This window comes from Carcharodon carcharias, chromosome 13, assembly GCF_017639515.1.
Source record: "Carcharodon carcharias isolate sCarCar2 chromosome 13, sCarCar2.pri, whole genome shotgun sequence".
Lineage (NCBI taxonomy): Eukaryota > Metazoa > Chordata > Chondrichthyes > Lamniformes > Lamnidae > Carcharodon > Carcharodon carcharias.
Window position 1 is genome coordinate 103,262,930 of NC_054479.1, and position 20,505 is coordinate 103,283,434.

Below are 20,505 nucleotides of genomic sequence, written 5' to 3' on the forward strand. Positions count from 1 at the left end.
ATCGTGGAACCAAAAACCACCAGCAATTTGAAATCCATTAAGTTGGGTAAAGTTCAGAAATGATGATGTTGAACAATAGTCAAACAGTGCAGTTCAAATTGAGGATGGTGAAGGATAGCTAGAGCTGAGCCAATATATATATGCGGAAGCTGACTTCACCCCTACAAATGGTGTGAACATGAGGCAGGATAGTTTACTTTTTTTAAATTGCCAACTTGTGAAATTTCGACCATATGCAAAATACATTTTGGTTATGTTCTTTTCAACAGTGATTTCCTACAATGATGACTAAAAGTCTTGGTGGAACAATTATGGAAGTTAAAAGCAACAAGCTATCAAATAAAAATGGTTTATATTCTATGGTTCAAGGCATAGCTGCAGCTAAGGAACTCCACCAACGATATAAAGACATACTTGAACCTCTAAGTCTCTTCACATCCAGCACAGAACCCATAAAACCGCCAGGTACTCCTACATATTATGGCTTAATGGATGTCGGTTTCTTTGAGATAGAAATATATTTTGGCAGTATAACAAAAAATTCTTTTTTCTCTTTTCTGCTGTGCAGTGCTGTGGGAGAGGGAGTGAGGTTAGAGACAAAGAAAGAATAAACTTGCATTTACAAAGTACCTTTCACATGAATTCAGCATCTCCCAAAGCACTTTACAGCCAATGAAGTACGTATGAAGTGTAGTCACTGATGTTCCCTGTAAGCTGCGCTGGACCGCAGTTCTCAGCACGCCAAAACCTAATGCGCTGGGAACAAACAGGCCTCACACAAGAAACACTTCCTTTTAGATGTGTACATGTGCAGCCATGTGGCGATCTTTAAGGGACTGTGCAGTGCAACAAATGGGCCACTGAAACAAAAATTAGAAGGAACATTGGTAGTCAGTGTTGCAATGTTGGAAATATGCAGCTAATTGGCGCACAGCAAGGTCCCATAAACAGCATTAAGATAATGATGAGATCATTTTTGTGAAGCTGTTTGAGAGATAAATATTGGGCAGAGCATTTCACAGAATTCCCTTAACCTGCTTTGTAAACAGTCCCCAATACTTGTACCAGGTGTGTTTATAAGAAAACAATTTGCATATTTTGCCCAATTGCCAGTATAATGTAGCCGTGTCAAAAGAATTAAAAATCATTTGTTAGTTGCCCTTGAGTGGCTGCTGAGCAGAATTTGTTCCTTAGAATTAAGAGGAAGTGTTTTGGGAAAATAACCCAGCTATTATCAGACAGTTTTAGGGTTGATGTTATAGTGGAGCACCATATGCATTTATCAGGCCATCCTTGTATATATGCTTAGAACTCTACTCCCCAAATATTTATTCATGTTATAAAAACACTGATCAAGGGCTGGATTTTCGTAGAGCCGGGAAGAATCCATGGACTTCTGAACCCAACGGGCGGGTCCTGGATATGAAAAGTTCCTCCCTCATTTTCGACAGATCCAGTTTTTGCTAATATGGGGAAGGAAGCAGGGCATGAATCACACAGGAAGGAAACCAGAACGCAGCAGGGCTATTTGAACTTAGTGGTTTCCTTAAACAGACACCATTTTGGCTGTTGCAAGGGATTTAGTGTGGGAGTGTAGTGTGTGAGTTAAGAATTGATGGAATAGATGTAAACACTCTTGAAGGGCAGATAAGCTCTGTTTAAGTGTCATAGGGCTAGATTTTATGACCTCCCTGTCAGGCATGTTTTCGGCGGGGGGTGTGGCACATAAAATATGACAGGTGGCTACCCAACCACCTTCCCTCCCTTCCTGACCCATTTGCCATAAAATATTAGGCAGGCAACAAAATCAGCAATCCTCCCACCATTTTGAAAAATAATTAATGTGCAAATGAACTTGTTAACAAACCAGTTGACCTGAATATCACACTCCCCACGTCATAATAAAGTTAGCATGGCCATGCGGGCGGGAGTTTAACAAAACTGATTAAAAGGCAGGAAGGTAGGGGGGTAAGCCCTTCGGGGAGGGGGGGTGCTTTGTGCACATCAGGAGCATCCCCCCCCAAGATGTTACACGCCTTTCTTTAACCCACTCTTTAAACATGAAGAAAACAGGCTGAAGCTATCAGTGAGAATTAAAAAAAACCTCAACTAGACTGTTTTGAATGACAGATTATCTGGTGTGGAATAGAAAAACACTTTTCTTTTCAGTTGTGTAGTTTCAATAGACTTCTGTTTTGACATTTCCCCATGGGCTATTATTATGTCGTTGTGAATGCTTGGCTGAGTTTCAAAAGCTTACATTATCTCAGCGCGGGATTCTGAATTCACAGTTTTATTGACAGCTTAAATAGGCTATTAAAGGATTAGCTGTCTTTGATGTGGAGTCTGAATAGAAGTTTGTTTTTATAAGAGATTAACCAGTTGAGGATATTTAAACGTTTTGAATGGCTTTCTTGAATAGGAGTTTTTCACTTTTAATTGTGTAGGCGAGCTGTCTTAGATTGTTAGAAGTTTACCTTTTTCATCTCTACATGGCTGCTGAAATCTACCCATGGTGGATATTGAGTGAGTCGTTCTGCAGGCAGCAAGGGGGCATGAGGGGCCATGGGGGTTTGGTGGGGCATGAGTTGGCATTAAGGTGGCACGAGGGTGACATGGGAGTGAAGGGGTCTGAGGGCTGGAGGGCCAAACAGCTTCTAAAACAACGGGAAAAAGCCCCAGAAAACCTATGCAGACCTTCTAACGAGCCCGCCTTGGCACTCGCCTGCCCCTGTGGCCACCAAGGATCAGAGCGAAAATTGGATCTAATGAGGCTCTTTAAATGAAGGTGTGTCTACTGAGTGAGGAAATTTCTGAGTTTACAGTTTTATTGCCAGTATAAATAGGCTGTTAAAGGAATTTGGCTGGCTTTGATGTGGTGTCTGAATTGAAGCTTGTTTGTTTTTATAAGATATTAACCAATTGAAAATATTTAGACGCTTTGAATGGCTTTCTTGAATGGCAGTTTTTTTACTATTAATTGTGCAGGAGAGCTGTTTTAGATTGTTAAAAGTTTACTTTTTTCATCTCCACATGGCTCCTAAGGTCTGCCCATGGTGGATATTAAGTGAGTGTAATTTATTTAAAATTAATGTAATTTTTATTTAAAATTAGCATATTCATAACTACCGTAGAAGAAAGCACTGCATTGTTCACTGCTCAGCAAGATATTAACTGGAGACTCGTTGCAGTGATCATTAGAAAGGTTGTTCAATAATGGAGGATATCACAGCAAAGCCTGATCCTGAGCTCATCTGACAAACCAGATAGTCTAGTACTTATTGTATTATGAACAGAAGCAGGAAGCATGTATGATTATTTTGTTGTTTGCTTTAATAAGGGGTATTGTGGTCATTTGAACATTTGGAATTGAAGCTAATTCCTTTCCAGGACACTTAACCTCTGAGTCTTCAAGACCATTCCTTTTTCCTTTTTCAAGCAGTGAATCAAAACATGGATTATGGTGTCTACCAGCACTGAGTAAATGAATCAACTATATTAGCAAATAAATACTATCTTTTGAAATGAATTAGATCATTGAAAATGTAAATCTAATAGTGAGAGCTGTTCTGCAGTTTAAGGGTGTTTTTAACAAGCCACATCATTTTTTTACCCTTAATCATCTCGGATATTTTTGAGAATAGTTGATTAACTAACCAAATTTAAGAAAACAAGTCTAAGTCTTTGTCAATAGAATAATTGTTAACAATTAGCATTATGAAAATTGATGGTAGCTGAATTATGCTACCCAAAATCTTATGAACAAATTTGTACAATAAAGTCCTTCTGCAATTAGGGTTCAGGATCTAATGGCCCTTGGCGTTGAAATGCAGCAACAAAATGGACACTGAGAATAGATCTAACTGCTTGGGAAAACTGGTAGCATATTTACTCTAGGGGCAGGATTTTCCTGCGGGCTTCTGAACCCCACTGTCAGGCTCAAATGGGAGTGAGTAGCCCAAACTGTGGATAGAACTTTGCCCTTGGCAGGGGTGGGCGGGGGTGGTTGGGAAGCCAACTGCTGCCCGCGATCGGGACCGGACCGCGAGTTCATGCTGGTGGGCCAATTAAGGCATGCCCAGTGTGAAATGCTGTGTGGGCGGGTGTGGGGGTGGGGGTGGGGGTGGGGGGTGCGGAGGGGTGTTGGGGTGGAGGAGGGCGAGTGGGCCGAGCACGAACTTCACAAATGCGCATGAGTGAGCGCTTCATAATCTCCCTGAGACAGCACTTTTTAAGAAAGAAAATGAAGAAAATAAAAAAGTAATAAAACATGTCCCCTCAAATGGCTCTGTCACGTGAGCAGAGACATGTTATTAATTAAAGTTTAAAACTTTTATTTTATTATTATTTGCCTTTGGATACCTCATCCCGCTTGTGGGTGAGGTTTCCAAAAAAATGCAAAGGCAGCTTGGCCTTTTCGCCTGCCCGCCAACCGTTAGGTTGGATGGGCAGCAAAATATTTAAGTTAATTGATTACTTACTGTCCATAACAGGCCTTTTAATTGTCGGTGGGTGCATTGCTGACTCCGACATGCACCCGCCGATTGGACTATTGTGCGACTGCACATTGATGTCGGCAAGCTCAGCCGATGTCAATGCACATCATTTCACACGCGTGCGGGTCGGGCGTGCACCCGCCCGCTGAGCAAAAATTTCTGCCCTGTGTGTAGGAATCAGTCACTCAACTGTAAGTTTTCCTTTATTGGTCAATTAATGGCTTGTGGGCCATCCAATTCAGATTGCCAGACGATGGCCAGTCTCTTGAAGTGGGAGCACCAATAAATGGCTCCTTGACCTGAAAGCAGCATCAGGATGCCATGATAAGTAAGTGAGAGAAAGTGGGTGCCCCAAAATGGAGGTGCTGTCTCTCCAGCTTTTTCAAAGTTAAAATAATAAATGTCTTTTGCAGTCGAATCACCACCACAGAGACCCTTCACAGGGTTGCTGTGGCTGCTGCTAAACCCAGGCTGGGAGGGAGGGCTACTAAGCCTACCTCGACACTGGTCCCTCGGTCTGCTGCTGGGAGGCTGCCTCCAGGAAGCTAAATTGCTCCCCCCGCACTGCCTGTGGAAACCTGGAGGCCTGGAAAATCCCAGTTGGCCTCCACCAATTGGCCTTAAGTGGCCGTTAACTTGTTCAATTGGCCACCACTGTTTGTGGGCAGGTAGCCCTGCTGACCCTGCCATCCCGCCTCTGGGAAAATGACCAAGGGGGATGGAGCCAGGGAATTGGCATGTTGGCATGTGTGATGTTTTTAGAACGTACCTGCCTCCATTCCTGGCTCCAGCAGGGGCTCAAATTGTTGCCCCAGAACAAAAGATGCTTCACTTAAAAAACTGATTCTTACACTTATATAGTAATTTTCATGACCTCAGGATATCCCAAAGCACTTGGCAGCCAATTAAGTGCTTTTGGAGCTACCAATCAGTAATGAGGAGTCTATTCAATTTCCATTTGGCCGGTACACTGTTACAACCTGGATGGGAGGAGTGTGCAGTTGATCTAGTCCCATTACTCCACAGGTCATACCATTAGTTTAAAAGTTTAATTTACTCACCAAAATGGTCAATTGTTTACCCTCCCTACTGGTACTCAGAATAAAAGAGACTTTAACCAGTCTTTTTTCAATAAACAACAAACTTATTAGTTTATTATGAAACCAGTTTTGTCGAATAGAAAGACAAAGCTTATCAACATACAGTACGGAATATAACATTATACTAGTTATTCTTTCGAGATACCCTAAGTCTCACACACACACATACACTGAAACAAACAATGAAATAAAAATAGAAATGGAGGAATTCAGTGAAAAATTAAAAGTCAATGGTTCAAAGGCAAAAGTTAGACGGTGGAGTTCTTGAAATGGTATCCGGATTATACGGTTAGTCTCTCAACACTGATCCGTGAAACAATCAGTGACCCTGGCACTACTTTTCAGACTGACTCATGGAATACTTGAGGATACTCTATTCCAGCATGTAGAGCATCTCAGGAGCAGCTTATGTTCACTTCCAGCTGTGGACTGGCTCTGGACTGCAAAAAGGCTATTATCTTCCTTCTCGAGCAGTTGGCCCTTCTTTTCTCAAAGTAAAACCAAAACCCACTTTAAAAACACAGTTGTAGGCATGGCTTTTTTCAGAGCCATAAAAACCATGTAACCCTTTCTACACAGTTCACCAGGGCCAAGATGTTTACAGTTTTTTTTACATGGTCTTCATTCCCCCTTCGTGAAAAAGGATGCTTTTTCCAGAAACAGCAATCAGAGTCCTGCATTAACCCTTTAAGGGATGGTGTCTTTTAAGACACAAATTCTCCCAGAATGCCCTTAGTCCTTGAAGATGAACCATTTTCTGTGATTAAAGTGTTTATGACAGTACCATGAAAATGGCCATGTTAGGTGAGCAATGACAAGAGCATTTGTGGCAGAGTGGTTAGAGGCAGGAGGTCATGTGATGAAACCTCTAGGAATATGTCCAACCAGAGTTAACAACCCTTGAAGAGGTATTTAAATATAGCATGAATAAGAATCCTAAAAGTTACAGGGCAAGTACATTGAAGAATTTGCATCAATTTGAAATCAATTTTGCATCATATTGATGTATCAATTGGTTTGTTCAAGGCAGCTGAATTATCAGAAGTGGTGCAAGATCACACCTGCAACCAGTGTGTATCAGGTACTCCCTTAAAGTTTTTGATGTTAGTAATTTGCATTCTCACATGGCAAGCCATAATGTCTGTCTGCATGCACAGACTTTGCTTGAGCAGAGAACAGTGCAAACAGGGCACCTATTATTTTCCGAAACCACTCTCAAAAGGTGCTTATATCAAACTAGTACTCAAAATACAAATGTAGCATTTAGGATAACTGAAAAACCGAGTATCTTTGTAAAATTTAGGTGGTATGATTTGGTATATTGGTTGTATGCATTTTTGATTATGTCCTTGAAGTGTTTCAGCTAAAGCGTCCAGTAACTCCAATTGATCAAAGTGTGCAGTCGGCCCCAGCCTCCCTTACCGATCTCTGTCAATTGATTCAAAGGAGGATTGCTGCAAAATCAGAAGTTATGTCTGTTTCTATAGCAACCCAACAGGCACTGGTAGGTGGATCATTTTTAAAAGGATACTTTAATTATCAACACCGCTTGACGCTTTGGGCTGAAGGTTTTCAGCAGAATCCTGTTAAAAGATTTGAGCATAAAATGTTAACTCTCTGATCTCCCTACAGATGCTGATTTTCTGTTTTATGTTTTTGTTTCAGATTTCCAGCATTTGCATTTTTTGCATTTTATTCACTTTCTTTTAATGTTTGATATTATATGTTAGATTTCTTTATCAACAGATTTTTTTGGTCTCCTTACTATAGCCCCTCTCCACCTCTGACCAAAAGTAGCTGCTCAGTTGATGGCTATTGGCAGCCCATCAATAGCTACCTATCTGGACATTTGTGAACCAAGATTGCAATGCTGGTAGCCTGTTGGACTATGAGAGCCATCACAGCTGAGCCTGATGTTGTTATTGTCTAACATAATTTCTCGTGAACTTGCTGGACAGTGATGAAGAGAGGAAACCCTAGCTGTTCCCTATGCTAACACTGTGGCGACTCTGAAACCAGTGATATAGTCCCTACATGGCTCAGATTTGCATAACATTACAAAGCCACAATCGAATGTTGAACCTTCTTGGTTTGTCTGTCAGCATTCATATTAGAAGTTGCATTTATTAATATAATTTTTGGGAGCGAAGTATATTTTAATATAACATATACAAGTACCTCTAGAGCTAATTATATAGTATTATTTTTGGAAATCTGCTTCTGAACAGATTAATTTCAAGCTGGCATTGTTATTCTTAGGGAGGAATGATTGTAGCAGATGTAAAGCTGCTTTGGGAGGAGTTTGTGCACTGTGCTCATGACATTACTCTGACAAACGTGGAAAACAAAGAACTCAGCCGACGAATTACTACACATATCATCACAGTGTGTGAACAGTTATTCCTTCACTATCTTCAGATGGTGGACATAGTGAGACAGCGCTTTGTATTCACCGATGAGGCTAACCTTAGTAGGCTAAAGGCTCAGCTCACTCTTGACTGCACCAAGTAGTAAGTTTTTCAACATAACTAAGCATGGCTTTACTGTTTTAATGTCCTTCTTTGTATTCATTCCCAAAGTTTAATTTTATTACATAAAATCAGTCTTTAGAAAATAATTCCAGTACACAGAATGCAATAAGTATTTACATAACTAGTAGATTTGTAATAAATTATGGAAATTGCAAAACATTTTATTCTCCTACAGTTAAAGTATATGGTTGCCAGTAATTATTATTTACATTCAGTTTGCTACAAATCAAAAACAAATAATTAAACCAGCACATTACAGATTATGGCTGAAGGAGGTCATTTGGCTCATCTTAACTCATCCATCTTGTTCCATCTAATTATTTCTTAAATGATTTCAGGGTTATTAGCTTGATGACCCTTTCCCAAAGTCCATTCTAAGTGCTGAATATTCTTTTGATGAAGTACTTCCTGATATCATGCTAAATTTACCAGCCTGAGCCTGTGTCCCCTTTTGCTTCATTCACAATCTAATTTAAATTTAGTTATTTGAGATGTATTTTTTACATTCCTTTAATTATGTTGTACATTTGTATAAAATCATATCTCGGCTGCTTCCTCACCAATAAGAGAATTTCTCTAGCCTTTCCTCATAACTTCATTTGTTGTCAGCAGGGGTGAGCTTTGTGACTCTCCTCAACACCAGCCTCCAAGCACTTGTTTGTCTCCCTCAGTTCTTGGTGACCAGAATGTGTTTACAGAAATTAGCTTAATTCAGAACTTACTTGAAGATAATGTTGGTTAGTTGATTATTATTAATATAAAGCATCTTCCCATTTATGCTTTTATGTTTTCGCAAGTAATGGAACTGCTTGAAAGGTAAATGTGCGCAAGGTTTGTGTGTGTTATTTCACTGTGTTATGTATGAGGAGCTAACTTTCCTGAAGGTGGCTAGCTCAGATAAAAATATTGTGGATTTGTTTCCCTACCCACCTCCCCCTCCATTTTACTGATTCACATCTGTGTGACAACTGTGTGGTAACTGTCTAGCCTTTGGCACCACTCACTGAACATGCTAGAACACTCAGCTGGAGTTATAATTTTCCATAGAGATAAAAACAAAAAACTGTGGATGCTGGAAATCCAAAACAAAAACAGAAATACCTGGAAAAACTCAGCAGGTCTGGCAGCATCAGCGGAGAAGAGCAAAGTTGACGTTTCTAGTCCTCATGACCTTTCTGTAGTTCTGTTAAAGGGTCATGAGGACTCGAAACATCAACTTTGCTCTTCTCCACCGATGCTGCCAGACCTGCTGAGTTTTTCCAGATATTTCTGTTTTTGTTTATAATTTTCCATGATGTATGGCAGCTTAAAATACATTTGCTGTTGATGGGCTATAGATAGAGACAAACAAGTAGAGAAAATTCAAGAAGCGCAGGGAAGGAGAAACACTGCTGTAATACAGAAACTGCATGCACAACTTACTTTGATGAGTAAGCCAAGTTTTTTCTTCACTCTTGGGATATGGGTGATGGTTGCATTGGTTGCTTAGTCCTATTTGTTCTCCTTCGACCAGTTCTTATGGTGGTAGTGTTTCCTTCCCACTGGTGCTTATTCTGTACAACTAAGCCACTTCAGGAAGTGTTAAATGTGAATCTGAAAGGGATTGGAATCACTTGTAGGTCAGACCAGGTAGGGGCAGCAACCTTCATTCCCTGGAAGACAATGATGAACCAATTGGGTTTTTGCACCAATCTCGCAACTTTGGTTACTTTTTCTTGTGCTAGCTCCATTTATTCCCATGTGTATTGAATTCATTATCACGATTCATTATGGTGGGATTTGAATTTATACCTCTGGATTGCTATTCTGGTAACATAACTACTGCACTATTATCCCCATCGGTAGAGCTTTCCAGCATTCTGAATACCTTAGAGTTATATATATGAAATATGTTATCCAAAGTCAAGTTTTAAATAAACTTGTGCAAAATAATACTGTAGACAGAGTATACAGTGTAGGGATAAAGGGTAAGGAATTCCAGCTGTATTCTCTCAGGAATTGCAAGTTATTTCTGCCATTTTTCCACAAGTCTTAGCTGTTGTACCAAGCCAAAAGGCTTAGGAGTATGGGGATAGCGTGTTAGGACCAGAGGAGAGAGAAAAAGCATGGAGCAAAGAATAAGTCTAATATATTAAAAGAAATTAATTAAATATTGGAGTTTAGTTCTGTTTTCAACTTTATTTTTCTGATGATTTCTTTTTAAAGTTTGAATATACCAGCTATAAAACGTCGGATTTCAAGAGAAATCAAAGCTTTACGTAAACCAACAGATGATGATGATGATGATGAAGCTTCTGAAATGGAGTATTTAGGAAGATATAAACATATGATTAACAGATCAATGTCTTCTGAAGCCCACTTTTCATTAAAGTATCTCTTCAACCTCAGCCGACCCAAGAAAACATCAAAACCACAAGAACAAACAATAAAAAGAGATCTTCAAGAGGTTAGTTATATATTAGAATGTGAACTGTAATTTTTTGTTTAACGAAATGTTGTTAACTATTTTGTTCCCACAATTGTGCAATATTTCTTTACAGATCAATGAAAATATGCCATCTCTAGACAAGACACAAGTTTATAATGTGTTACCTCATAAGATTGAATCAGCTGTAGATCATAGACAAATGAAGAGTAAGTATTCAACAATGGTCCAAATTTTGCTGTGATAATAAGGGTGAAGCCATCAGCATTTGTCATCATTACTTCACTGAAACAGACAGCAACTTCGGGTGTCGACACATGCACAGAATAATGTGGAAATCTAGAAGCTGCTGTCATTAACTTTATACTTCTCCAGAGAGTAAACTACTGAGGCCCCCCTAGACTGCAATCCCCATTGCAGTTATGATTTGACAAAAAATTCCACTCAATCAGTCTCAATATAAAAAGCCTTGAAAATATTACACCATATTTTGAATGAGGTGTAGCTGAGTTTTGAATGGCGTGCTAACTTCAGAATCACTGCTAAAAATTATGCTGGTTCTGGAAAGTTAATTTTATATTTGTGTGTTGTCATATTACTCCATACTGATGAATAATTCCATATTTAAAAGATTAAAAGTTTCTTTATTTTAGTCTGATTAATCACTTATTTCACTGAAAATTTAAATTAAAAGGCAAGTATATTAAATGCTTTTAACTTACTGGCTTGTTACGTGTGGATACGCAATGTGATTGGTTCCTTGCTTGCTATTATCACTGCTGCTGAACACTAAACGCCAGATTTAGATTGCCATCAGAAAGAGGAAAGTTCTCACCAGAAAAATTGCTGAAGTTTTGTGGTCAGCTTTTTTTGAGGTCAGTGGCGAGCGTCCTTGCTTTGCTGCTGAGCACAAAATCTGGGCCATTATTGTTCTATTCCTGATAGACAGTTGGTGAAGGACAGTACTGGAGACAATCTTTATTCAGTCTAATGTTTATTTACAGAGTGAAACATTACATGAATATACCTCTAAAATCAACTACCACCCCAGTTTCAGTGACTGTATCTTTATATCTGTTTAAGTGAAACTCCAATTAATGCCCTCCACTGCACATAATTAAACCCAATTGACATACAATTAACAATGATTCTATCTAAACATTTTATAAATTACATGTTTTAAGCCACATGGTGCTGTGGTCTGCTCTACTCTAACAGCTGTACTATGGATTAGTAGGATGATGATTGTACGCACATTGTGTTTTTAAAATTGAACATGCCATTAGGGAAATTGCCAAGTGGAGAAGGTGTAATTTTTCATAAAAATTGAAGACAAGTTTGAAGGTCAGCCACTCTGGGCAGTTTGTGTGTGTTACTTAGTGGCTGCCTCAAGTGTAACACTGGCAGTCTTAGAAACAGATGTCATTGATACAACCTCAGTTGTGATTTGGCTGAAACCTTGGGGAAACCTAGGTAAAGGATGAAAATGTATTAAAAGAAAAGCCTTTAAAATTACATAAATGCTGTTTATCTTTCTCATTAGCACAAGGAGAACATACAGGTTTCAGGGTGGCATAGAGAGTGGCATTAATTCATACATGTTATAAAGTGGTAAGAACTGGTATTGGTCGGGAGCTCCTGATACTTGAATTTGAGCTGGTGACTCTAATTGTAGGAAACAAATTTGAAAAATCCATGTTATGGAGATGAAACAAAGACTGAAGGGGTTAGGAATAAATTTGTCTCTCTGTTCGACACAGTAGCTGGGCAAATCTGGTAATGGCTAAAAAGATAGATCAACAGAAGGTGTTCAAAACAGAGGCCAGGATTTTCCCCTCCTGCTCGCACTGGGTGTCATGGCAACCCGGATTGTAAAATATCGTGGGAAAGCCAGAAATCCATTTCACGTCACCATGAAACTAGTTTGCGATTGTGCGCTGCAGCCTTCAATGGCGGACGCATTTCCTGCCACAGTACGTCAGGAACATAATTTCAATAAATTTGCTTCTCATTGTAAAGACTGCTCGCCGGAATCATCATGCTGGATCATCAGGGCATGCCAGCGTGCAATTAAAATGATATGTTTCACAATGGTATATAAGCAACATGCACCTGGCAATCTGAACTTTGCTGGCAATTTCGAAGTTTGTTCACCTACCTTGCATCGCACAGCACTCGTGGTAATCTGCGCCAGGCTTTGCAGGCAGCACCACATCACTGTTAGGGGGTTGTCACAGGCAGGTGTCTACCTACCAGACCAGCGGTAAGGCGGGGCTGGCTTTTAATGTACTACAGGGCAAGGACTCCACTGGGGAAGGGGTAAAACAGGTATGGGTAGGGGCTGCAGGGCAAGGGCTCTACTGGGGGATCTGAGTGGGGAAGGTTGTACTCAGACACATCACTTGGGGGGGGGTGTTGGGGGTTACCGTCCTCAGCACCAGGCTGGGGACAGAGTATGTTACAGAATGACATAAGACACTTGGGGCCAGAATGGGAGGATCGCTGAGTGAAAAAGTGCCTCAGTTTACATTGCTGACCTTGCAAAGATTGTCCTTGTCCCAGTCCAGGGAGGGGGAGAGCGTGTCATTCCAGTCTCAGTCATGCCCAGCATGTTGTGCACAAGGTATTGTTGTAACATCACGCACCTCGGTCCGTGGGGTTTCTGGCATCATACTGGGCTGCAGATGGCACACTTAGTCAGGGGAGGCAGCTGCAGCCTACAGATGGTGAAAAGGCATTGTGGGGATATCTGAAGTTTGGGGGAGCATGGGGTATATGTTTAACTGTGCAAGTGGCCTCAAGATGGGGAGGGGTAGGCACATCCAGAATGTTCAGGGGCTAACAAATAGATATCCACCACAATCACGATGGGATTAAGGAATACAGGGATAAGATTGAAGTGTCTTCGAGAGGGAAACCTGAACCTTAAGCTTCTCCGGAAGGGGTTCCCACTCACACAAGGAGAGTCCAAGCTGGTCTGGCAGTGTGAGCTCAGCACCACCATCTTCCAACCTGCAGCAATGACTCAGTATAAAACTAAAATGAGCAGCTTTGCTGGTGAGTGCTCTGAGGGCAGATTGAAGGGTAGGTGCATGCACTGGGGGTGGGGGGGGGGGGGTCGATTATAGGGGCACCCAGGTGAACTGTGCATTTCCAAATATGGAGAACTGCACAGCTGAGACATGAAGAAGAAACTGATTTAAAAAAGGAGAATAGAATATAAATGTAAACCATCAAAAAACAAAAAGAGGACCATAAAAGCTTATATAGGTATGTAAAAAGGAAACGTTTGGCTAAGACATATGTGGGTTAATCACAGGCAGAATCAGGAGAATATATAATGGGGAATAGAGAAATGGCAGAGAAGCCAAATGATTACTTTATGTCTGTCTTCAGTGAGGAAGTTACAAGAAATATCCCTGAATTAAAGATCCAAGGGACTAAGGAGAATGAGGAATTGAAAGAAATTTGTATTAGTAAGAAGGCTGCATGGAGAAATTAATGGGTCTGTGGCTGATAAGTCCCTTGGATCTGACAATATACACCCCAGAGCGTTGAAAGAGATAACTATGAAGATAGTGGATGCATTAGTAATCATCTTCCAAAATTCTATAGATTCTGGAATAGTTCCTGCAAATTGGAAGTTGACAAATGTGACCCCACTATTTAAGAAGGGAGGGAGAAAAAAACCAGGAAACTAAGACCTGTTAGCCTTACATCAGTAGTAGGAAAAATGCTAGAATCTGTTATAAAGATTGTGATAAATGGACAGTTGGTTAGTAATGATCTGATTCAGCATGGTCAACATAGATTTATAAACAGAAAATCATGTTTTGACGAACCTGTTGGAGTTTTTTGAGGATGTTACTAACAGAATTGAAAAGGGGGAGTCAGTGGATGTAGTATGCTTGGATTTTCAGAGGGCTTTTGATAAAGTCCCCTGCAGGAGGTTGGTTAGTAAATTAAAGCGCATGGGATAGGAGATAATATACTGGCATGAATTAAAAGATGGTTAACAGGCAGAAAACAGACATTAGGAATAAACGGGTCATTCTCGTGTTGGCAGCCTGTGACTAGTGGGCTACCACAGGGATCAGTACTCGGGCCCCAGCTGTTCACAATATATATCAATGGTTTGAATGTGGGGACTAAGTGTAATATTTCCAAGTTCACGGATGACACGAAGCTATGTGTGTTGTCAGGAAGGTGCAAAGCGGCCTCAAGAGGATTTGGATAGACTTAGTGAAAGGGCAGGAACATGGTAGATGTAATATAATGTGGAAAAATGTGAGGTTATCCACTTTGTTAGGAGGAATAGATGTGCAGAGCATTTCTTAAATGGTAAGAGATTAGAAAGTGTAGATGTACATAAGAACCTGTGTGTCCTCGTTAATAAAACACTGAAGGCTAACAAGCAGGTGCAGTGGGCAATTAGGAAGACTAATGGTAGGTTAGCCTTCATGCAAGAGGATTGAGTACAGGAGTAGCAAAGCCTTGTTTTAATTGTATATAACCTTGGCATCTGGTGTACTGTGTACAGTTTTGGTCCCCTTACCTTAGGAAGGATATTATTGTCATAGAGGGAGTGCAACAAAGGTTCACCAGACTTGTTCCCGGGATGGCAGGACTGTCCTATTAAGAAAGATTGGGGAAACTGTGCCTTATTCTGTAGAGCTTTGAAGAATGAGATGTGACCTCATTGCCACCTACAAAATACTTAAAGGGTTAGACAGGGTAGATGCAGGTAAGGTGTTTCCCCTGGTTGGGGAATCTAGAACCTGAGGATACAATTTCAAAATAAATTTCAAAAATTTCAAAATAATAACCAATAAGCGCCACTTAGAACTGAGATGAGGAGAATTTTTTTTCTTAGAGGGTTGTGAATCTTTGGAATTCTCTACTTCAGAGAGCTGTGGAATCTCAATTATTGAGTATGTTTAAAGTAGAGATTGACAGATTTCTAAATTTCTAAATGCTAATAACATAAAGGGATATGAGGATAGTGTGGGAAAAAGGCATTGAAGTGGATGATCAGCCATGATCATATTGAATGGGGGAGCAAGCTCGATGGGCTGAATAGCCTACTCCTGCTCCTATGTTCTTATGTTATAAGCCTTTCAATGACAATGCAGGGAATCAGGAAAGTGAAACAATGATGTGAATTCATGCGAGTGGCATTAATCGATCTCCTTGTATTGACTCCTTGTTGACAGCGTGGAATTCCCCACAGCAATAATGAACTCCAGAGCAATTGGGTGACTAGACAAGCAGATGAATGTTTGAATCGTGGCATTGGCATGTTCACAGAAGAGAAGCTTCAGGCCCCTCTCAAATAATCTCATTTCCTGACTAAGCATTTTCCTTCATGTTTATTCTAAGGAGTGTAATATTAGAGTGCAGGATCACAGCACCTGGGCTGCAAGCAGTACATCCAAGTGTCTGGCCAGAACAATCGCTTGGCAGTCAGTCATCTAAAGGTGAGGGAGTGGTAGTGGTGGAGGAAGGAGCTCCTTGAAACGCAACCCACACTGGCCAGCATTTCAGAGGCTTATAGTTGCTGACACTGGAACAAAGCCCTTGAACTCACATTCACTGATGAGTCATTGACAGAAAGAGGACCTTTGGAGGCTAATGCTGACACTTTTCTGTTTCTCATTGATCCTGCAGAGAGGAGACCATCAGGAAGACAGAGCCTAAATTTATTGCTGCCTGCATAATTGCATACAGGCAGGAGAGAAGAAGGAGAAGTTTGCAACAGAGGCACCTCTCTCGCCAAGGATAGGAGCAATACCCTCAAGACCAAGGAGCAGCAGGGCCACCTCCAGATACGGAGGATGAGGCTCACAGAAACGTTGAGTGTAGGCGGCTCGCAAGAACATGTATGATTTATCTGCAGATGAACGAGAGACAGTGATGCTGACGTCCCTGCATGTCCAGGGAAGGGTGACTCTCATTTGCCACATTCTCCAGAAATTCGCATCACTGGGATTGGGAAGGCATCCATTTCCAGTGGCCCTGAAAGTCTCAGCCACACTCAACTTCAATACTACTGGCTCCTTCCAGGACCCCACTGGGGACCCCTGCAGGATCTCTTGAGCATCCATGTACAAATGCATACATGAGATCACAGGTGCCCTTTTTGCCAAGACCCACAATTACGTCAACTTTGACAGAAATCAAGCAAGCCAGGATGCCAGGGCACTGGGCTTTTCTGGATTTTCAGATTCCCAAAGGTGCGGGGTGCCATCGATTGCACTCTTGTGGCTATAAAAACTCCCTGGCAACAGGCACTCCAATACATGACAAGGAAAGGCTACCACTCGCTCAATGTACAGCTGATCTGTGACCATAACAAACCCATAGTGCAGGTTTGCGCCAGATACCCATGAAGCATCCATGACTCATATATCTTGCAATGAGCATCATTTGTCTTGGCAAGTGTTTAGATGTTGGGGCACACAGTGCTGTTCCCAACATTGTGACGAGAGCCTTTTGGCCACAATACAAACAAATACAGCTTGAGAAACACTCAAGGTGATAGTTTAGAGCGCCTTAGCAATAATGTGGCTGAGAGGGTCAGAGCTTCGACATCTTGAGGTGGCAAGGTGCCACCACTTATTGGTGAGCTTAGCAGATGTACACTCAGAAAGTTGGGAACGCGGTTGGCAAACAGGAGCACACTCGAGTTCTGGTTATGGGCTCATAGCATGAAAACCCTGCTGAGAGACAGAGAATACATGGAATTGCACGATATATGACCCTTCTCCATGCATAAACACATCTCTTGTACTACAGGGAGTAGTACACTGTCACCTCTCAAGAATACAGATGAGATAGGAGAACACCGCTGCCTCAATCTAACACAACCAAGAATAAACATGGCATGACCCTGTGAAGCATGTCAACGAGGTTCCTTCCACAAGCGCACTTAATGTTAATATCAAGGCATCACTGATGTTGAGAATGATCCGAAACAGGGGCAAACACTGTGGTGATATGGAAGCCCACTACATAGATGAGAAGCCCATGATAGCGACATCTGCATTAAGTGGGGGGAAGGACTATGGTAACACACCTGATTAACAGCAACACAGCTGATCATAAAAAGGAAACATACACAAGAGGAGTTGTGAAATGGGTGTGATTCTATTTATGTTTGTTAACATGATATACATGTTGTGACTACCCATGCAACCGTTGTGCTCCTAATTTTTTTTTAACTTTCCTAATCCCACTGCTATGTCTGGGTGCTTCCACGACTTCCACAGTGGAGGTGGAGGCAGCCTGCTGACTGCTACGCCCTGTTGTCTGTGATGACTCTGGTGGGCATTCTCTGGAGGGCCCTGGCCTGCTTTGGGAGTTCTGCTGTGGCGCAGGTGGGCCCTCCTTGGCCTGGGGATCTGGAGGTGATGGGGTCACAGGAAGAGGGGTTGGGATTGGCTGGAGACTCCGAGTCACCTGAATGGATGGCCCTGGATGTCAAATTTCTAGTCCTCCACCCTGTGGGTGCCTGAGGGCTCCTGGCTGACCTTTCAGGAGAAGGGGCAACTGGAGTGAGATCTACATGTCCCATTCCACACCCCCCCCCTGCCCCACCTCATGTAGCCACTGATGGATGCCCGCCAATGGCTATGCAGTGGAATGTTGCTGGATTGATGTCCTGGACCAAGAGCTCCATGGTGGCTGTGATCCTACCAGTATTGACCTCGGTGCATTGGCATGCCAACATTACCACCTTTGAGTGAAGCGGATGGACTCCTCCATCGTCTGTTGCAGCGGACATCCCTTCCTGATGTTCCGGTGATTATCGCTGCAGCTCCACCAATTGATTTAGAAGTGAGTCCAGAGGCTCATCATCTGACTCAGACACTGCAGATTCCTGGCCTCCAGCAATCCCCCGAGTGTCGGCAACCTCAGATGTCTCTGCTTCTGCCTGCTGTGGACCAGATTGTGTGCTGTGCTCACCAGATTGTGACCCTGAGGCTGCTCTAGAACTAGGCCCCACAGAGGTGAGTGTCTCTGCGCTGCTGGGTGGTGTGGGTGAGCGCTGTGAAGGGTCTTCAAGGGTGTTCTCAGGTTCCTCATCTGAGGTGTTGTTGGGGTTTTAGCTAAGGGTTGGCTGGGTGGGGGCTTCAGGCACTTGGCAAAGGTGCCTATGAAAGAAATTAAAGATAATTAGTGCAGGCAGGCAACTCTAAACAGGTTTATGCACTCACAGTATGGTTGTCTCAGAGATGAGCTGGTGCAAGATCCTCACTGTCAGCTTAGGCAAGGTCTACCTCCTCTCCGGCCAGCTCAATGGCTCTGTTCTTGAAGGCAGTGAAGTCCTTGTGTTCCGGCGTTCTACCCCTGGTCTGGGACCTCTCCCTGCAATTGTATACGAGCTTGTCCTGCATAAAGACAGATGGAGGATGTGAGAAGGATGCACGCCAGTGCAGATGATAAGGATGCCTGACATATATGGGTGGTGAGTGCAGCCATGGACAGGATGAGAACGCAAACTCCAGAGGAGATCAGTGCAGATGGCGATCTGAAGGTCTGTGTGAGACAGTGGGTGGTGATGTCCCTTGAGCTGGCAGTGTGTGAGATGCCAGTGAATGTGTGATGGGTTTGTGAGTGTGTGAGTTGAGAGTGATGAGATGGTTGACTTACCCTGGCGACATGGATGAGATCATTGAACCTCTTTCTGCATTGGGTGACTGACCTCTTCTGTGCTGCGTTGGCACTGACCACCGCTGCCGCCACCTGCCAAACCAGAGTGGTGAGGTTGGTAGATCTCCTGCAGCTTGAGTGGGGTAGAGGACATCGTGGCGGGCCTCAAATGCATCCAGCAGGCATTCCAGGGAGGATACTCACTGAATTTGGGAGCAGCATGCTTCTTCCCTTTGGGAGCCATGTCTTCCATGGAGCAGACCTCTGCTGCAGACATTAAAAAAGTGTGCATGGGTGCTGTTTAAATACAGTGCCCAGAGTGAGGAAGCGGTGAGCTCATGGCGGGGCGGGCGAGTCAGCGGCTGCCAGCCCACGATCCAGCGTGTTTCTCATGGGTGAATAATTAATGTGGCGGGAAACAGATGATATGATGCAAAAACCCACCATTGTGGCCGGCTGGATAAAACACCATTTTTCATGCTTAGTGCACCACGTACTTAGTGCACTGAGGGGAAAATCCTGCCAAGAATCACTTTATACTCCTAAGTGGCGGGCGCTCTACTTAGCAAAAAATAACCATGGACAACTAAAGAGCTAATGGACAACATAAAACTAAAAGAAAAAACGTACAAACATACAAAATATAGCACATAGCAAAAAATAGTGAATGGCAGTATAGATAGAATCTTCCAAGGGACATCAAAATCAACAGAACCTTTTTCCAATTATATTGGGAAACGAGAGTGGTCAAAAGCAATGTGCATCCCTTGAAAACTGATAAGTGATATTGTCAATGAATATAAAGAAATGGCAGATATGTTGAATCTTTACATCATGGACATCAATATTTATAGTAGAGGAAGAGGTCAGCATGTTGGACACCCTAAGGAAACTAGTATTGAATTAGGGACAGGGACCCATCAAAATGTATATCCGTAAAACATAAATTAAGAAAATAATGGCACTAAAGAGTGACAGTTCCCAGAACCAGGTGATTTCCATCCCAAGGTTTTATAGGAAGTAGGTGAGAACATTGCAAGTGCCCTGATTATAATCTTCCAAAGTTGTCTTGATTTGGATTGGAAAATTACACACGTCACTGTTATTTAAGAAAGGTGACTGAGGAAAATGAGGGAATTATAGTCATGTTAGCCTAACATCTGTCGTAAAGAAATTACTAGTGTCTATAATTAAGGATAGAGCGGACTGAGCACTTTGAAATTTTCAGCTGATCAGAGAAAATCAAAATGGATTTGTAAAAGGTAGATTATGCCTGACGAAACTGACTGAATGTTTTGAAG

The 20,505-nt window shown here is 42.0% G+C and overlaps 1 protein-coding gene across 1 annotated transcript in view; it reads left to right on the top strand.

The window, feature by feature from the left end:
• The window catches only part of ccdc87 (coiled-coil domain containing 87), a 109,541-nt gene that overhangs the window by 12,257 nt on the left and 76,779 nt on the right, over window positions 1–20,505 (top strand). The window contains exons 2-6 of the mRNA XM_041203112.1: window positions 270–465; window positions 6,952–7,100; window positions 7,856–8,106; window positions 10,333–10,573; window positions 10,668–10,761. Coding sequence (XP_041059046.1) covers window positions 285–465; window positions 6,952–7,100; window positions 7,856–8,106; window positions 10,333–10,573; window positions 10,668–10,761 — 916 coding nt within the window. The 5' untranslated portion in view covers window positions 270–284. The remainder of the gene's footprint in view (window positions 1–269; window positions 466–6,951; window positions 7,101–7,855; window positions 8,107–10,332; window positions 10,574–10,667; window positions 10,762–20,505) is intronic.